We start from the raw sequence: 17911 nt of genomic DNA on the forward strand, positions 1-17911 counted from the left end.
AGTTTTTAGGCAAAGTTTGATTACTTTTTTACATTTTAAAATATTTTGAGAAGGGAAGTTCACAATGTTATATTATTTAATACTTTTTTTAAAATATAAATTTAAAGAATGACAACATGATAAACAAATGATCAAACTTGCCTAGATCAGTGAAATGGAGTGGGCGGAAAAATCCTGGGTGTGGGTTGCTGCGGTTGCTGCTGATTTTTTTCCCTGTAATGAAACACTCGGGATCGACTTCACGAGAATTCCGGTCTTTATTCGCGCACTTGTAACTTAAGACTGCCTTAACATTAACAGTAGCAATACCGCGGGACCGCGGAGTGGTGAATACCTTGCGGGAAGGGAGGAGAGCGAGAGAAGAGAAGGAGAGCGCGAGCAGCGGTGCTTGCGAGCCGTGGAGGAGCTTCGAGTAAAAGCATTGGCCGCTTACACTGCCGCTCAACTGTTTGCGCCCTTCTGGCGTGAACATTCTCCCCCCCCTTGCGTAGGCAAAGGTATCCCTGGCCGGCTAGACATCAGGATCGGCCTCTTCATTCCGTGCACGCTCCAGAAACGGTCCATCCGAACACCGTGTTCTGCGCGACGGGCAAGCCATCATCAATTTTTAGGAACCCCGGTTGGATCAAGTTGGCATATACATCTGATCCCAACACGAGGGAGATGGAGGCCGGCCGGTGGAAGCGCTCGTCCGCGAGACGAACACCGTCAAACTTGGCCCTGGCGGCGTCGCTCAGAGCTTGGATGGGTGTCCGGATCCTTAGGCTGGGTTCGACCTTCAGGACGACGTTGAGTCGGAAGGTGCTTGTTCGGGACCGGAGTGTCACCGAGCAGACCTCGTTGCCTCCCAGCCGGGCGATGGGCAGCCGGAACGCAGCCGCCAACGACCGGTCGATGCTGCTCACCGGCATGCATGGGTCGATCATGGCCCCGGTCTCGAAGGTCTTCGAGCCCGTGTCCAGCACGACGATGGCTGTAGGCAGAATGGGAACAGCCTTCTGCTGCCCCGTTGCCACCGCCGGAGACGCGACGGAGACCTTCGGACGCCGTTGATTGTTGGCGACTGGGGCTGGTGGCGGAATGCGGGAAATCCGGACCGGACGAGGTGCAGCGGGATGGCGCTCTCTGCGCGTCGGAGCTGGTAGCGCTGCTGGGGACGGAGCGGGACGGACCTCGTGCATGTGGAGTAGAGTGTGGTGGTTTCCTCCACACTTCTTGCATCCCTCTTGGCTTCGGCAGTCTCCTCCTGAGTGCTGATGGGCGAGGCAGTTCGAGCAGTACTTATTAATAAGTACTGCCCGAAGGCGCTTTTCAGCGCTCAGTTTGTGGAACCTCTTGCACTTCCGAAGTGCATGGATTCCAGAGCAGACTCGGCAGCGGTAGGATTTGATACCTCGAGTACGTCTGCTTTCCAACGACTGGGTGGCACGAGGTCGCGGAGCCATTATTGGAGGAAGTGAGTAAGTCTGCCAATAAAAGAAATGAAGAAGCTTAGTATGAGCCGACTACTCTTTTGGCCCCGGAATGGGGGAAGTGCCCTAATCCCTAGGAACGGAGGACTCTTTGTCCTCCATCGGTAGCAGAATAACCTTGTGGACAGGGCGTTTTATGGTGCCGCGAGACGTACGGATCTCGACGACTCGAATGCGGTCGTCGGCTCCTGGAAAGGCAGAAACGATTCTGCCGAGCCGCCATTCGTGCGGTGGTAGATTGTCCTCCTTGACAACTACCATATCGTCGGCTTGGAGATTCCTGGTCGGAAATTGCCATTTGCTTCGTTTATGGAGTTCCTTAAGATACTCCTCTTTCCACCGTGCACTAAACTGCTGATGTTGTGCCTTGAGGTGTTGCCATCGATTTATTATCGACTTGGCTTCGCCCTTTATCTCGGGTTCCGCCGTGGAAAGCAACGGCCCTCCAATAAGGAAATGGCCTGGTGTGAGGGCCAGCAAATCTGAGGGATCTTCGGACATAGGGGAGAGGGGTCTAGAGTTGAGGCAAGCCTCAATCTTAGCGAGAAGTGTCGCCAGCTCCTCAAATGTATATTTGCGGGCTGACGTCGATTTAAGGAACAGGGTTTTGAAACTTTTCACCCCTGCTTCCCACAAACCCCCCATATGTGGAGCCCCGGGTGGGATGAATCGCCATACGAGTCCCTGATGGCTATATGCATCAGTCACGGACTCTTTGATGGCTTGGAGAAAGTCCCTGGAAATCAAAGTTGCCGCCCCCACAAAGGTCTTACCATTATCCGAATGGACCCGTTGAGGACAACCGCGCCTCGCTACGAAACGAGCGAAGGCCGCTAGAAATTTCTCGGTTGTTAGATCGGAAGTGGGTTCCAAATGGATAGCCTTCGTGGAAAAGCACACAAACACACAAACATATCCCTTCGTTATGAGACACGCTCTCCCTGTATAGTTTTTTATTTCGAACGGGCCGGCATAGTCGATACCCGTGTAGGTGAACGCCCTAGAGAAGGAGACTCTATCTGTCGGGAAATCGCCCATCAGCTGTGTTTGGAGTCTCTTCTTGTAAATCGTGCAAATCTTACAAGGATTGACCACAGCCTTCACCAGATTCTTGATTTTAGGAATCCAATACTTCGATCGGATCAGGCGTACGATCAATTGACTACCGCCATGAAGAGTAATCTGGTGAGTAAATTGGACGACAAGGCGCGACAGTCTACAGTTATAGGGGAGAATAATCGGATGACGTTCATCATATTGCAGGGTTTTGGAGGCAGTGAGACGGCCGCACGCCCTTAACAGGCCGTGTTGGTCAATGAACGGGAACAAATTCACCAACGGACTTGACACTGGAAGAGGCCTTTTCTCGGTCAGATGCTGAAGCTCTTGGCCATATGCTCTGCGCTGCGCAATGGAGGTCAGAGTTCGTTCTGCCCCTCGGATCTCTTCACTTGTAGGGCGTGAGTTGGGCAAGAACGAACCTTTGCGGCAGCGTTTAAGGAAGCGTTGAACATAGACCAGAACTCGCAGGGCCTTGTCCAACTTGGAGAAACGCTCGAGAAAGTCGATGGACGGGGCCTTGACAAAATGCACTTTGACCGCGCGCTGCTCTAGCTCGGTCACTGGAAGAGTGTCACTTTGTGCTGGCCATAGCTCTCGTGGCCCTTGCAGCCACTCTGGTCCGTGCCACCAGAGATGGTTATCTGCCAATTCATGTAAGGATACGCCTCGACTGGCTAGATCGGCGGAGTTTTGTTCTGAGCGAACGTGTGCCCAACAGTCGACTGGCGTCGCCTGCGTGATCTTGGCAACTCTGTTGGCCACAAATGTGGTCCAGTTGCACGCAGGCTTTCGTAGCCAGGCTAAGACGATTGTGGAATCTGTCCAGCAGCGGATATTTGAACTGGCGGAGGGCATGTGCGGGAGGATTGCTGTCACCATTTCGGTTAACAGCACGGCACCACAGAGCTCTAGCCGAGGAAGGGAGACGGTTTTTACCGGGGCCACTCGTGTTTTGGCTGTAAGCAGGCGAGTCAGGATCTTTTGCCCCACCTCGACGCGGATGTATATCGCCGCTCCATAGGCTCTCTGGGACGCGTCACAGAAACCGTGGTGCTCTATGATTACCTCAGGCTGGTACCAGATCCATCTCGGAACGCGGATCTGGTTGAGGTCGGAATACTCGGCTAAAAACGATTGCCACCGCTGACACATTTCAGTGGGAAGCTTATCGTCCCAGCCTAAGTTTTGCAACCAAATCTCCTGCATGAACATTTTTGAACGGATTATGAACGGCGCGAGCCACCCGGCAGGATCGAACAACCTAGCGATTTGGGACAAAACTTCTCGCTTTGTATAGGAGGGTTCCACAACTATGTCTGGAGGAACGAAATAGAATTCGTCGGACTTTGCCCTCCACCGAATACCGAGCGTCTTGGCCGTGCTTTCGGCATCGATGTCGAGGAACTCGCTATGAAGGAGGTGTTCGGCCGGGACGTCTTTAAGGACGCCTTTGTTGTTCGAGGTCCACTTTCTCAGCGGAAACCCGGAGGCACTTAGGGCTGCTTGCAACTCTCGAATTGAACTTTGGGCTTCGATTACGGAATTCGCCCCTGCCAGAACGTCGTCGACGTACATGTGCTGCTGGATGATGCGGCTGGCATTTGGAAATGGCACTTGGATATCCTCTGCCAGCTGTTGCAAGACTCGAATGGCGAGGAAGGGGGCGCAGTTGACCCCGAAGGTAACTGTTTTTAATTCGAAGTCTCGGATATCTCCTTCCTTGTTTCGGAACAGAATTCTCTGAAACGGGGTATGTTTCGGATCGACCCAGATCTGACGATACATTTTCGTGATGTCTGCACTGAAGACGTATTGAAAATAACGCCATTTCAGGACCTGGATCGTTAGATCGGATTGTAGGACTGGACCAGCATGAAGAATATCATTTAAGCTGGTCCCATTTGCCGACGGACTTGAAGCGTTGAATACAACGCGAAGCTTTGTAGTGGTGCTTTCGGGCTTAACTACCGCGTGATGAGGAAGATGATACGATGGAGAATTGTGAGTCGGCGGAACTTCTTTCATATGACCCAGATCCAGGTACTCCTGGATCACGCTGTCATATTGCTCTTTTAATGGAAAGTCTCTTTTTAAACGATTTTCGTTTCTAAGAAACTGAGCTAGCGCAATGGACCTTGAATATCCTAAATCGGATCCGATATTCTCGGGATCCCGGAACGGGAGCGTCACCACGTATCTCCCGCTTGCGTCTTTTGTCGTTGTTTGGAGGAAGTTCCTTTCACAATAGGAGTCCGACTCTTTTACCATCTTTACTGGTAGATCCTCCACCTCCCAGAACTTGCTGAGAAGCGTGTCGAGCGTATCAGGGTCGCCTATTTCATGCACCTGGGTCGTGAAGGATGCGACCCGTTTCGGCTTGCCCTTGGAAATCGGCCCCGTTAGCACCCACCCGAAAATAGTTTCTTGGCCCAGGAGCGAGCCGCAAATATTTTGTCGGGTGCCATCCATCATTATGGATGGTAGAATGTCAGCCCCGATCAATACATCAATTTGAGAGCTCTCAAAAAAGGTAGGATCTGCCCAGCGGAGTGCGGGCAGGTCCTTCAAAGAATTCCGAGGGATCGGATAGGAGGGCAGTTTGCCTGAGAGCTCCGGAAGGACGTAAGCTTCAGTGTCTAACTGTAGACCTGGCTTAGTAGGAGAGCGAATCCCGAAGTGACACAGCTTCGAGGACTTCGCGGAGACTGAATGATTTAACCCGGAGACTTGGGTCTGGGTGTTGCGGAATGGCAACTTGATGAGGTTGAACAGGCGTTCTGAAATGAACGTCGCCTCGGATCCCGAGTCGATTAAGGCTCGGGCTCGGTAGCTCATCCCCAAATGGCACACGTCAATCATCGCTGTGCTCAGTAGGACGGCTGAAGTGCCGGACGCGAAAAAAGTTTGCACCGCTGAGGTGCTTGCCGATGCATTTCTGCTAGAGGGTCTCGGAAGTTGCTGTGTAGGGGGCGAGGTTGAGAAACTCGCATTTTCGGAATTTGGGGGGCTGCGATGCAGCAGCGTATGGTGCCTGCCCTTACATGTAAAGCAGCTGTGCGTGCTTGTGCAGTCCCGTAGCTGATGACCTCTGGCAAAACAATTCAGACATAGCTGCTTCTTTTTGATATACCCGGAGCGCGAGTCAACAGACATTTGAAGAAAACGCGGGCACAATCTTACCGGATGGTTCTCCTTCGAACATAAGTCACACCCTTTCTGTTTGGTGCTGACCTTTGTCTCGAAGGATTGAAGCCTTTTTGGAACTGCCTGAGTCGGTTTCATATCTTCGATGGCTTCCAATGTCCGATACCTTTCGCTCAGGAAGGCATTCATTTCTTCCCAAGCTGGGATCTCGGATTTAGCAGTTAGCGACTGTTCCCATAAGGACAGGGTCTGCTTGGGCAGTTTGCTCGCGCAAAGGAAAACCAAGATACAATCCCAGTTTTCTGTGGATACCTGGGAATGCTCTAGTGCTGTTAAACACCCCTGAATCGTGGATTGTAGCTCTTTTAGAGCATGACCAGATTCTTGCGAAATTGAGCTCAAGTTAAAAAGAAGCTTGAGCTGGCTGTTGACTAAAAGTCGCTTATTTTGGAACCGATCTCGAAGCGCCTCCCAAGCCGAAGCAAAACCATCATTCGTGAGAGGAGATTTCGCCACGATGGCTTTTGCTTCGCCACTTGTTTTGGTAAGGAGGTGGAATAGCTTCTCGACCGGAGTCAACCTGGGGTTGTTTACGTAAATTGCCGTGAATAGGTCCCGGAAAGTGGGCCATCGGAGGTAGTCGCCATCGAAGACTTCCGTGTCGCATGGAGGTAAGCGGCAGCCGGACGAAATTAGCGGCTGAGAGGGTGCTTGCGCGACTTGAGGCGTTGCTCTGTCGATTGTTTCGCCAATTTGTGCTGCACATGACTCGTATACTGAGTAGCAGTAGTCATATTTGGCCTGGAGAATAGGCACTGTGTCGAGGGATCCTTCTTGGGCCATTAGGTCAGAGCATGTTTCGTACTCTCTTTCCACTTTGTCCCATAAGGCTCGCACCTGTTGCAGACGGACTTGTAACGTGTGTAGGGACGGAGAGGCTTGATCAGGAGTGTTGATCTTCGCTTCGAAAAGGCTTACGCGATCGCTGACGGCGATGAATTTATGCAACGCTGCGTTTGCGGGCGTTGGCTGCTCAGAGGATGCCATTTTTCTTGTGTTAGAGCGTGTGACGCGGAGGAAATCAGTCCCGACAGCGGAGGGACTCTCGGATTTTCTCGATAGAGAAGACTCACTAGACGCTCGCGTCACTGGTCGGGAAATGACCAACCTAGGAGTTGTCTTCGAACTGGTCGATGGCGAACCCTTTGCTTTCGGAGTGGGAGTCGCGGGTTTGACCCTAGGACTAACGGACTTGGGTGCTGGCTTACCGCGAGTGGATAGCGGAGATTGCGGGTTGAACTTTTGTTCTTTTCCAGGTGCGGTGGTCTTTTTCTTGTCTCCCTCTAGGGGCATGCTCAGCTATGCCCAAAGAGAAGGAAGTCAAGAAGGCCTGCACGACGCAAACAAAAAAAAATGTGGAATTGAGAAAAAAAGAACCAGATACGGAGGGCACCAAAATCTGGATAGACAAAGGATCCCGTCGGAATTCGGGAGAAAGTTGCAATTGGGATCTGGAGATTGGAGCACGAAAGAAACAAAAATCGCAGTCTTTGTGAAATAAGGCCCAATAGATCTTCAATCAACTTGAAAAAAGCTTAAATGAAGCACAATATAGCTAAAATTCAGTGTGAAAAAAAATAGCTAGGAGGATTCACAAAAGAAAACCAACAGCTAGAGTGAAGTCCACAAGAAGATATAGCTATATTGGTGGTCCAGAAAAACAATAGCTCAAATTTATATAAAAACAAAAACTATGAATTGCAATTTCTGAAAAAATCGCTAAAAAATTGCTACCAGCTGGAGTCTGGAAAATAGCCAAGGATTTATAAAAAAAATCACTATCGACTGGAAATCCCAAAAAAATAGCTAATATATAGAAAATAGCTAGAAAATAGCTAGAAAATAGCTAGAAATTGGCTAGTTAATAGCTAGCTATAGCTAGAAAATTCAAGTTTAAATTTATAAAAATAGCTACCGGCTGGAGTCTGGAAAATAGCCAAGGATTTATAAAAAATCGCTATCGACTGGAAATCCCGAAAAAAAAATAGCTAATATATGGAAAATAGCTAGAAAATTCAAGTTTAAATTTATAAAAATAGCTACCGGATTTAGGACCACAATTTTATTATTTTAATTTAGGAACCAGAAATGGGAGCCAGAAATAGCTTGTAAAAAAAAAATTATTATTTGGGTTAAATAATTATTAAATAATAATTATTAAATAATAATCAATAATAATAATAATTAAAACAATCGTTTATTTCCCTTTTTTTTTTTTATTAAATTATTTATTTTTAAATTTTATCGTCGGACTTTTTTTATTTTATTTTATGTCTCGACAATAGGGTATTCTCTCGTCGCTATGCGCTGGTTTTTGTCAGGGCAATAACGAACAAAGAGGAGACGAAAGAACTTGCACTTGGAAAGTCTGCGTAAGTCGCGACTGTGTGTATGTCAATATCGTTGGAAGCTAGGTCTGACAATGGATATGTCGTAATGTATGTGTATATGGCTATGGGTATTTGTGTGTATGTGAACTTTATTTGGAATATTTTGTATGTGAATATATTGGGTGAATATATGTATGTTTATATTTAATTTACAATAATTATATATTTAATATATATGTGTATATTTAATTTAATTTAGTTTTATTTGTATTGGGTTGTAAATTTTATTGAGGCACACACAAAAAAAACAGCAGTTTAGCAGCGGACGATAACAGTGAATTTTGGACAGTGTATATATGTGTGTACATGCGCTTGGATATCAGCGGAGCACCGTAATTAGGAGGCCGGTATTGGCAAAGTGCTTGTTTATGCACTTAAAAAAAAGTAATCACGGTGGCTGGGCGCATGTACTTATATATTTTCACTTTTCACTTGATACGGATGGACGGAAAGAATAAACGCCGTTGGAAAAACGAAAATGGCGACCACGGACGGAATAGAATTTAAAGCCGTACTTATCTTGAATTTTCCGCAAGGAGCGCTGGCAGGATCAGAGCTCATCCGGCTCGAAGGACCATGAAATGGAGTGGGCGGAAAAATCCTGGGTGTGGGTTGCTGCGGTTGCTGCTGATTTTTTTCCCTGTAATGAAACACTCGGGATCGACTTCACGAGAATTCCGGTCTTTATTCGCGCACTTGTAACTTAAGACTGCCTTAACATTAACAGTAGCAATACCGCGGGACCGCGGAGTGGTGAATACCTTGCGGGAAGGGAGGAGAGCGAGAGAAGAGAAGGAGAGCGCGAGCAGCGGTGCTTGCGAGCCGTGGAGGAGCTTCGAGTAAAAGCATTGGCCGCTTACACTGCCGCTCAACTGTTTGCGCCCTTCTGGCGTGAACAATCAGTTTTTATTGCCTGAATGTACATATATGCAGACAATGATTATTTAGTAAATTGTATTTAACAAAATAAATTAAATTGTTTTATTATTTGTGTATTCAAGCAATGTAATAAAGATTATTAAGTTGGAGGTTATTCGCACTAAACATTTCAAACGTGATTTTGAATATATGATAAGGAGTTTAGCTAATTACATTTCCGATTTGGATGTTGGCTATATTTAATCAATTTCACCATATATCAAAAATTGACTGTGCAACATGAAAAACCTGTTTTCGCTCTTACTCTTGTCTTCCTCTGCATCTTCCCCTCTCCCTCCCACACGTTATACAAACAGGCTTTTTCCTCTCCTTTTCTCTCTCTATTGGCTTCTCTGTCATTTCCAACTTTGCGCGCGAAAACGCTTGAAAAAAATTACGAAATACGCGTAAAACAATTCTTGGCTTTTAATTTAAATTTTACGGGAAATAATTGTCGTAGCTGGCATTACTTTAGATCCATTTATTAGCTTTGTATCTATGTATGTACATACATAAATATGTATGTATATATGTAGTGTGTAGTAGCTCTCTTAATAATTTTGTGTTTCAAAATGCACGCAATATAATTAAAAACAAGTTAGACTTAGAACTAGTTTAATATGAGCTACTATTAAACAAAGGGGCCCGTCGAAAAATCTGAAGAAAATGCACTGTCATTTAATTTAGTTTTATTATAATTGTTTGGATTCCTTAAATTATGTTTTTAGCCCTACCGACACCTTTTTTGCTTTCATCCATATTAAAAACTTTCTTTATTTAATAAACTAAGATTGAGGTCAAAAAGTGCGATAACGTAGGCTAACGACTCGACGACAACTGTATGTATGGATGTACAAACATATTTATGTACATTATGCAAGGATTTCCCAAGATGACGAAATTCAAGCACACTCTTGCACAAAACGGCATAAAAAACATGAACATGTGCGAGCATGCAACAAGCGAAGAAGTCCAAAGCAAAAAGAACAAAAGTTGGAGGAGGAGGAGCAAACGGGGATTAATCAGAAAAAGGGGCTCGATTTTTGTGATTTATTTTTTGTTTTCCCTCAGCTTTGCTTGTGTTTTTAGATCGCCTTTATTATATTATTTGTATATCTTTCCCGTTCGCAACTCCAATTACTCGAGGCAGTGCAAAATAAATACAAAATATTTGGATACGAAACTGATTAAGCGTAATATGAGTGCACTGTGTCGTCGAATTGGCTGTCAGTGTCCAGAAAAAGCAAAATAAACAGTAATGTGTTGTTTTGAAAAATGCACGATTGAACAGGCCATTTTAGAAAGGGCAGGGGTTTTCAGATAACAGTGTTTTGAATGGGGGTGATGAAATCAACTTGAGGCAACGTTGGAGTGTTATAAGTTTAATAACACGCAGTTTCTGGATACACAAAGACAGTAACTTTATTCTCCATACTTTTTTAAAGAAGTTTTATATTTGACAGCAATCTAGTGTTCAAAATTAAACTTATTTTCAATTGAAATAATATCAAACATAAATATATGAATTTTAAATAAAAGAAATTTATGTATTTTAACCACCAAGAGTAACAATGCCAAAAACAATGAGTAAAAAACTTTTTTATCTAAACAACTTATTAAAACATAAATTTATTATATTTTTAACCTTCAAAACGAAATTAAGATAAGACTTGTGTATGATAGATTCAGATTTTTACCACTGCCATTGCAATATTAACAGTCCGAGAACACTTAAAAATATCCAGTCCTATCAGAACTGAAGTCCCACAAATCAGCTCACCACGCGATAGAGGCAAATCAAATGGAGTATGGAGAAATACAAATTAAAAGACTTCCCTGTTTGACATTTCTGGGTCAGCGACCCAAACAAGCTCCACTCTGCCATCCCGCTCGCTCCCCACTGCCCGTCTCGCTTGCTCTCGTGGGCAACCTCCTTAACTGGGGCCCAGCCCATTTTGCTGTTGCTTTTATTATTATTGAATATGATTATGTGGCACGCTGCAAAAGCGAGCGTAAATTATTTATTACACAATTTCTGCAGCCCAACAACAATGAAAACAAATAAATTTCTGCACTCAGCTTGCGTTTACTATTATTTCTGGCTGGCTACGCAAAAAATTGTGACGAAAACGCCGCCGTTCGCTTCAATAAAAATAAATAATAATTCATATTTGCCATAAGTAGCAGTCGGCAGCAACAACAACAATGGCAATCAATTAGGAGGCTAAACAACAGTAAATTGTGCGCCTGCGCAGCGGCCCCAGAAGAGCGGGACAGAAGGAAGTGGAAGCGAGACGGACGATGGAGCAGCAGCAGACTGTTCTACACAAATTACCGTTAAATTAAGAGCTCGCGTTCGTCACTTAAGCGGGAAAGTTAACGCGCAGACAGAGACAGGGAGAGTCTAAAAGTGAAAGAGAAAGAACTACGTATTTATAAAAACTTTATTTATTCGTTATTATAGTATTTTAAATAGTTTTATAGTGCAGATTTCTTTCTTTTTGAATTGGTAATATAATATAATATTTGCAACATGTCTTTAAACTTTCTTTAATATGCCTTATGGCTTAATAAATTATTAGAAGCCATTTTAATTGGGGAATATATATGTGTGTATGTACACATGGCCCTTGGGATCTGGCCCCAGGCCCATCGTAGATGTGCGATGGCGTGTCTCCAGGATGTGGATGTCACTCCCCTATCAATTTATTGATTTAGAGCTCCAGTTTTCCCCTCGAACTCGCTTTTCCAGCAGCTTAAATATTATTCCCTTGAAGAAGTTACACTTTCTATGGCCACCCATTTCTCATTTCTTTTGCTGAGCCCTCCGCCTGCAATCAGCATCTGCCATCTCCCGATGACCTGCTCTTGATAAGAGCGGAGGCAGCACGCCCCCTTCCCTTTCACACCGCCCATGCCAATTGCAATCGCAACTGCAGTGGCTGCAAATGAAGCGAGCGGCAGCAGCAGTTGCATGCACCAAAAAAATTATTGCAAGGTTACCTTAGTTAGTATATGACAGGAATTTGTAACCCTTTTGTTGCTATAAATGAAATGGATAAATGATATGGTTATGATATGATTATTTGAAAATGTTTTACATAATATGTAATCGGTATATATTCTTTTTATCTATTTTATCCCTTTTTGTTCAGTGTAATGTAGTCCCTGCAGATGATGGAAGTGAAAAAGAAGAAGAACCAGTAGGAGCAGATGAGGAGCGAAAGGCAGCACGCGACCAAAGCGTCACATGTGCCGCAATCTTGGCCAGCTCCAAGCACACACAGATACAACACACCCATACAGACGCCCCCAGCATAGGCTGTCCCTCTTCCACCCCACACTCTCGCATCAGCCCATCTCCTTTCCCCTTTCAGGGGCAATGGCAAAAAGCGAAGCAGCTGCGAAAACGCCAAGAACGTTGACTTTGTGGAAAAGGCAAAAATTAAAAAAAAAAAGAGAGAAGAAATCGGGGGAAAAGAACACGATGATGACGATGTGGGGAACTTGATGCAGTGCTGAAAGGAGGGGGGGGGCGGTGGGGCGAGCAAAGGGGCTCAACCGCAGCCCCAAAAGGGGGCTGGGCACACAGTGTGCCACTTAAGCATTGGAAAGGTTGCCTAAATGTACATATATTGCTTATTCTAATTATTCTAATTCTTTTAAATTAAATTTAAATTAAATTAAATTTAAAAATGCAGATTGATAATAATGAAATGAAAGCTATTTTTCATGTATTTTAAGGAAGTTCTAAGAAATTCAATATATATAATAATAATATTATTATTAGGAATATAATAATATATGCAAACATATAGGCATATTTCAAGGGCTTTATATTGCTATTTCTACAAAATTCTATTAAAAAATAAACATAAAAACAAATTAACCATCTAAATATAAAGATTTAAAGCGCAACATAGTCAGTGTTAACCCTTCTGCAGCAACATCATCCGCAGCCGTATTCCCAACGTCATTATTATTAGCAACACGATGATAACGATGATGGTGGATAACAACAACGCATCCAAGTGGGTCACTGACCTATCAAGCGCAAGACCTATTGAGCATTGAGCCAACTGCGCGGCCGGCAGAGGAAAAAAGTCGGCGGAAAAGCGGAAAAGTCGGGGGTGCCAAGCAAATGTTGCCTGTTGTCGGGAGGAAAAACCAAAGCAGAAAATCCCTCTTTTTTCGCTCTCTGAAAAACGAAAGCGCAGGCGAACAAAAAATTAAAATAAACGAACAGGGGCGCCCCATCAAGGGCAGCTGGTGAGGGGGGCGGGGAGAGGTTGTTAAATGGGGGCTGAGGGTGTGGAATTGGGGGTTTTCCTCATATCGGTGGTATGCGCGCACACTTTAGGTGTCAAAGTGAAACTTGGCCGTGGGCGAAATATATATTTTTTTTTCGTCGGTTATACCCCTTTTGTGGCCATTTTATTTACATTTTGTTGCAGTTTCCCCCCCAAAGAAGAAAAAGGGGTTAGCCGTGGCACCTGAATTGGGGTAATTTGTGCAGCGAAAGGATTAGGGTCCGCTGAGTGGTTCAAAGAGTTTAAATAGCCTGAATCAAACTGAGAATGGGCCATTTTGAAAGGGCCCCTTTCTTGGCTCCGATTGAGTATTTATAATCCCCTATAATAAGGGTAAACTACGATCCGTTGGAGATTACATGCCGTGCAAGTGTTATCGGATGTCCGAAGATAATTTAATACCTGCCGAGGTGGAATTGGCCTTCTTCGTTATAGCCAAACTCTTACTGTTAATTAAAGACAATTCTTTTTACCACTGCAACTTGCATTTAAATACTTAATTTAAATATTTATTTAATATTTGAACTGTTTGTATTTGTATTTGTTCCAACAGATAAATCCTAATTTCTCGTTACCAATCCACCCGATCCTCCCGTCCATCTGTTCGTTAACCCGGCACAGCGTAACCGTCAAAACGGTAGCCAGCTAAGAGACAAGTTACCGGGCCAAAAAGCAAAAAAAAAAAAAAAAAACAGAATGTCATGATTTACAATAAGAAATCATATATCTCTGGCAGTTTGTTCACTTCTCGTTTTTTCGCTTTTTTCTCTTTTTATCTGGTTTCGTTAAAAAAAAAATAAAAAAATACAAAAACCGAATCGAAGAACCTGAGCTGACAATGAGCGCCTAAAGGGTTTCCAAACTGGAAACAAACAGAGAGAGACGGAAAAAAATTATGTTACAAAGACAGAGAAAACATTAAACATTAAGGAGGAAGGTGCACTGAGAAAAAATATGTGACTTGCCAAATCGCTTGATTTAACGGCCTTACTTTGCCGTATCGTTAGCAAGTATAATATAATTTAATGAAATAAAAGCTTTTCCTATTTCCAGCTTTTATAACAATCTATAAAATAAAATATTTTAAAGTTCGACACAATTAACATTTCAACTAATATGTTCATTGTTGACATAGAAAATCAGGCATTCTTGTTTTGTAACCATTGTTTATTGGTTATAAATATATATTTGAGTACGCATTTTGGCTTTATTTCTCTCGGTGTAGAGAAGGGGTATGGGCAGAGAGCTGGTGCGTTTATTTTGTGTAAGACAGGTAGCGAGTCACTGCTCGTCTCGGCCATTGTCTGTCCCCCAACCCCCGCGTCTCCCCGCCCCACAACCGCCAAGGGTCCACAAAAAGTGCGCAGTTAAAGAAAAAATCGGTTGAGAGAGCGAGACGGGGCAGAGTAAGGGAGTCGGAGATGGACAGCGAAATGAAACGCTTCGAAAAAAGAGCAACATAATCGATGATGTGGTGCCTGGTGCCATACCCCCCTCCCCCTTCTCAGCACGAGGAACTCCTTAAATGTGTTAAAAACGCGCTGCGAGATTAAATGAGCATAAAATACAGCGCAGCCAAGAATCGCCAGGAAAAAAACCAAATCACACCAAGCCAAAAAACGAAAAAAAAAACAAAAAGACGTTAAAGAGAGGGGAAGATCTCAAAAACCACACAATCTCGTATCTTAAATCTGATCAAGTGAGATTACAAATATTGCGAATTTTATTGAAAAATTTTCTAATAAGTTTTATTTTTCAGGAAAATGCAGAATTACAAAGTTGATAGACAAACAACAGGTGTATCAAAACTTTTTAGCTTAAGAGAAGAAGTTGTAGGAATTGGGCACATAAATCTAATAGCAAATTTATGAAGTCGAGATTAGAATTAAACTACTCCAATTGTGCAATTTTTCTGCTTAAAAGAAAATATATCTTGAAATTTTAAGAAACCCTAAACCTTTTGAGCAGTGCAGGGTACAAAAAAAGGCACCTTAAGATGCCAGACACGAATCGACGTTCATCAGCGCCCCGTGTCCATGACAGACAAGACCAGTACCACCAATACCAGCCCCAATCCCATTCCCCAATCTCATTCGCCATCCTGCTCATCCAGTTTCGATATTCTTCAAATACATTCATAAACTTTAAAGAAAATAAAGCTGATTAGAAATAAAGTTTTTCAAATTAAAGAATATAATTTGTATGCTAAAAATGATAATATTTCTTTCAGTGTAGCTCACTAGATCCACACACACTTTTTTTCGCCAAATAAAATATTCATGCTGAGTCCGACTTTTTTTTGGCCCGAGGGCCGTTCGCTGTCGCTTCAACCGCTGCTGCTCCTGTGGTGCCCCAGGCTAGGAAAGATGGGAGGGGGGGCTTAGGGTTCCGGGGAGGGAGCTTCATAAAGTGAAAATGTGTAGCATATTCCCTGATCATATGCAAGCCAATAAGCAAATGCGCACTGTCCACCAAAAACGATTGAGAGGAGGAGTTTCAGACTGATGCGCATGGAGGAGCTGTTAGCATTCGCACAGAACGCGGAGCAATTCGACTACGCTGGCTGAGAATACCCTGTAATTGCTTAGAAGCTAACCAAAATGTATAAAAAAGATTATTATAAGTATATATCTATTTACATATTCCTTTATTTTCAATGATTTGCAATAATTTGTATTTCAGTTCTTATTGAAAATATATATATATTTCAGGTTAACCTAAACTCAACTACCTTACTTTTACCAGGTACCGCACGTTCCGCTACAATATCTCTTCTGGCTTTTGGGTTCCAAAGAAGCAGACAAAAGCCCATCAAAAATTATGCCCCGCAGGCAAATGATGCCAATGAAGAAGCGAACCCAAAATAAAAAAAAAATACAATTAAAAAAAAAAAGAAACAGAAACGAACAAAAATATACGCAATCGACCGGAGTGGAGCAGCTTCTGTGCAAAGGGGGCGGACAGGAAAGGACCGCAGAGGCATGGCCCCCAGATTCAGATTGAGATCCAGATCCAGCATCCTCGGACCACGGACCACTCAGCCGGGCTAACAAATTATGCCGGACTCGGTCGGGACTGGTCATAAAACATTCGCGCTGCACTCGGTCAGCGTATCACGATCGAACTCCAAGGGAATGGGGTGAAACCGGCCGCACGCATCGGATGGACCGCAGAACCTACACTCGGAGAAATAACATAGTAATACTGGTCACAAAATGAAGCACCAAAATAAAAACTTAGCTTATTAGCTGATTATTATAAGATCATAGTTCTAAATATATTTAAATTCTTAATTTCTTCATATTTTGGTATTTTTGTTGAAAAGTTGATAATCATTTGGCTTTGGTCACACTTAAAAATATAGCTAAAAGTATATATTTTTCACAGTGCACAAAGTATCTTGAGCTGCGCATCAACGCTTCAGAATGCGAACCCATCGTGGATCCACCAGCCCTCCTCTCATCCCATCTTTGCCAAAGTTTTAATCATGCGTTCGTGTTCGCCAAGTTTTCGTTGCTCTGCTGTGGCTGTGTTTCTTATAATGATTGCATTTATCATTTATTCTGCGCGTCAACGAAATTATATGCCTGAGCTTGGCCAAGTTGGTGGAAGGAAAAGGTGGGGAAAGGCCGGACTTCGTATGGGGACTTCGAGTCCATTCGATCGCAATTCGAGGCCAAGAGCACAGCCCTCATTTAAGTGGGCTCGATCGATTTGACCAAGTGCATTGATTTTGGGTAGGGTTTAACTAAGGATTTTAGGGATATTTTAACTATAATAAATAAAATTCATAAGCAAGAACTACGTATTTGCTTGCTTTTATCATTATTTTAGTACCGAAAATGTGTAATGTATGTGAATCTCAGCAATTATCCTTTATTTGTCATTATTAGTAATTGCACTTTTATTACGATTTAAAAAACACAATGAGCGTCTTTATTGGCTTTTCCTGTAAATTATTTGATGACTTCTAGCTGAATTAAATTGCCTTGATCCTGAATTATGGACGAGAAACAGTTAGATCGTTTGATAAGTTTGAGTCCCCTGAAAAGCAGTCCAGATACATCTGCGTGGATTACCCTCATCAGAGCATCTCGCCTGCAGTTAGTTAGAACTGTGCGATAAAAGTCATAGAACTCCTCGTATATCATTCGACCGCCTAGGAAAACACCGGAGTAGTTAGCGTGTCTGCAGCCAGATACAAAGTTGGAGTAGTTACTGCTGCCGATTTCCCCTTTGGGGCAATTATTGTGGCCAACTCTGCGGGCTGGCTGCCATTTATAATTGCTGGTCCGAGGCTTTCAGTTTTCAGCTACTGGCCACTGCAACTGAAACTGCAGAGATTGATCAAAGACAAATAGATGGACAACAATAAGTGTGGCTCGATGGGCGAGTGTAGGCCAGACACAGAAAAAGATACAGATACAGATACAGATACAGATACGGGTACAATTTTGGTGTTGGGCTGGCATGCAGCACGCGCCACATCTGTGCGATCTCACATCGAAACGATCCGAAGGAAATTGATCAACTGCCGCGTATTAATTGGAATTAC

General features: G+C 43.8%; 2 protein-coding genes across 2 annotated transcripts; both read right to left on the reverse strand.

Annotated features, from left to right (window-relative positions):
* Window positions 1–367: 367 nt before the first annotated feature.
* On the reverse strand, window positions 368–8680 carry LOC120284724. Its single transcript, XM_039293215.2, has 2 exons — window positions 8644–8680; window positions 368–1466 (listed from the first exon to the last, which is right to left on the reverse strand). Exon 2 carries the CDS (start codon window positions 1443–1445, stop codon window positions 534–536), a length of 912 nt encoding a protein of 303 aa, XP_039149149.1. The 5' UTR covers window positions 1446–1466; window positions 8644–8680; the 3' UTR covers window positions 368–533.
* LOC123327199 lies at window positions 2248–5393 on the reverse strand. Its single transcript, XM_044922900.1, has 4 exons — window positions 5183–5393; window positions 4503–4603; window positions 2437–4370; window positions 2248–2284 (listed from the first exon to the last, which is right to left on the reverse strand). The coding sequence occupies exons 1-4, from the start codon at window positions 5391–5393 to the stop codon at window positions 2248–2250; spliced, it is 2283 nt and encodes a 760-aa protein (XP_044778835.1).
* Window positions 8681–17911: the final 9231 nt, after the last annotated feature.

This window comes from Drosophila simulans, chromosome 3L, assembly GCF_016746395.2.
Source record: "Drosophila simulans strain w501 chromosome 3L, Prin_Dsim_3.1, whole genome shotgun sequence".
NCBI classification, from domain to species: domain Eukaryota; kingdom Metazoa; phylum Arthropoda; class Insecta; order Diptera; family Drosophilidae; genus Drosophila; species Drosophila simulans.

Coding starts and splice junctions, on each gene's coding strand:
- LOC120284724 (XM_039293215.2), bottom strand. CDS start 1,445: ATGGCTCCGCGACCTCGTGCCACCCAGTCGTTGGAAAGCAGACGTACT.
- LOC123327199 (XM_044922900.1), bottom strand. CDS start 5,393: ATGATTGACGTGTGCCATTTGGGGATGAGCTACCGAGCCCGAGCCTTA. Junction 4,604..5,182: donor TCGCTCTCCTACTAAGCCAG/GTCTACAGTTAG, acceptor TTCCATTAAAAG/AGCAATATGACAGCGTGATC. Junction 4,371..4,502: donor ATCATCTTCCTCATCACGCG/GTAGTTAAGCCC, acceptor CTAACGATCCAG/GTCCTGAAATGGCGTTATTT.